The sequence below is a fragment of the Sander lucioperca genome, chromosome 24 (assembly GCF_008315115.2).
Source record: "Sander lucioperca isolate FBNREF2018 chromosome 24, SLUC_FBN_1.2, whole genome shotgun sequence".
Classification (NCBI taxonomy): Eukaryota; Metazoa; Chordata; class Actinopteri; order Perciformes; family Percidae; genus Sander; species Sander lucioperca.
The window spans coordinates 18,196,797-18,198,285 of record NC_050196.1 but is presented as its reverse complement, the minus strand read 5'-3'; the positions used below and the strand labels follow the sequence as shown (position 1 = coordinate 18,198,285).

The window sequence follows — 1,489 nt, the reverse complement described above, 5'->3', positions numbered from 1 at the left end:
AGCAACATTATTATCTGTATGTGTGTCCCAAATTTGGCCCCCCTGCTGTAGAGCTCTTCTCAGAGGGAGAAGAAGTCACTCTCAGATGCAGAGATTGGAGAGAGGATAGGGAGCATTATTGGTTTATCAAGTCAAACCGGACAGAGGGAAGAATCTTTAGTGTAGAGTCTAATCAGAGAATGAGCAGAGTGAGCAGGTATAATAATGGCAGCCTGGTTATCTCTAATATCTCAGTGGGAGACGCAGGGGAGTACTGGTGTGCAGTTATTGGCCAATATGATGATGCATATAATGATTATCAGTGTGTGTCAACAGAGAGAACTGAGTTAGTGTACACCAGGGGTCACCAACCTTTTTGAAACTGAGAGCTGCTTCATGGGTACCGAGTCATACGAAGGGCTACCAGTTTGATACACTCTTCTGAAATAACTAATTTGCTCAGTTTGCCTTTAGTTATATATGATTATTAATGATTAATGATACTCATCTATGTGAAGACACTGATCACGTTAATGATTTCTCATTATCAATATTACCAGCAATGACTTAAGGTGGGAAACAGGTAATATCAATATTCAACTTTCATATTTAGAACAGGCCTGAGGGCTCCTCATGTGGTCCTTGGGGGCTACCTGGTGCCCACGGGCACCGTGTTGGTGACCCCTGGTGTACATGGAGCCCTTTGGGATTTACTCCACCTTCTTCAAAGTGCGATGCTCAGTGCTCAGTGTCCTGCTGCTGATGCTCTGTGCTGCTGTAGTCGCTGTGAACCTGAGGACACGGAGAGGAGCTCAGCTTTCAGCTCACACACACACTTAATATGCATATATGATCATTTCATCATTGGCTGTAATACAGCCTGGTATACACTGGCTTTAATACAGCCTGGTATACACTGGCTTTAAAACAAGGGATGGGACACATTCATGCAGAGAAAACATTTAAACTGGAACACAAAAGACAGAAACAACAAACAGAAATTATGGGAAATAAGACATAAATACCCAATAATTATTATTATTATAATATAAAATAAGTTTTCAATGTTAGAAGTGAACATTTGATTTTATGTTGTGTATATATGTAGATGATGTTTTATTATATATATATGTATGTATGTATGTATGTATGTATGTATGTATATATATATATATATATATAATCTATCGTCTGTATAATAAACATTATTAATGAACAATCAAACTTGTTCTGATTGTGATTTCTGATTAATTATTATAAGCAACATATCTCTGGGTCTGTAAAATGTTTCTTATGTTAACTTTCAGTAAGTAAAGTTGATTTCTAGAGCACATTTAAACACACATTAATCTGACCAAAGTGCTGAATAAAAGAACATTAAAATGTAATTATCAAAACCCAAAAAGAAGATCCCAACGCCAACAACAAGCAGCAGTTCCCATTATTATATATATATCATTATAAAGTTAATGAAATAAAAGGTGTTGTACTTTGTCTCAGCTACAGCTCT

The 1,489-nt window shown here is 36.9% G+C and overlaps 1 protein-coding gene across 1 annotated transcript in view; it reads left to right on the top strand.

The window, feature by feature from the left end:
• LOC118494425 (immunoglobulin superfamily member 10-like) overlaps positions 1-406 on the top strand; it is a 6,390-nt gene extending 5,984 nt beyond the window's left edge. The window contains exon 2 of the mRNA XM_035998384.1: positions 1-406. This exon is cut by the window's left edge and continues 220 nt beyond it. Coding sequence (XP_035854277.1) covers positions 1-359 — 359 coding nt within the window. The 3' untranslated portion in view covers positions 360-406.
• The last annotated feature ends 1,083 nt before the right edge of the window (positions 407-1,489 follow it).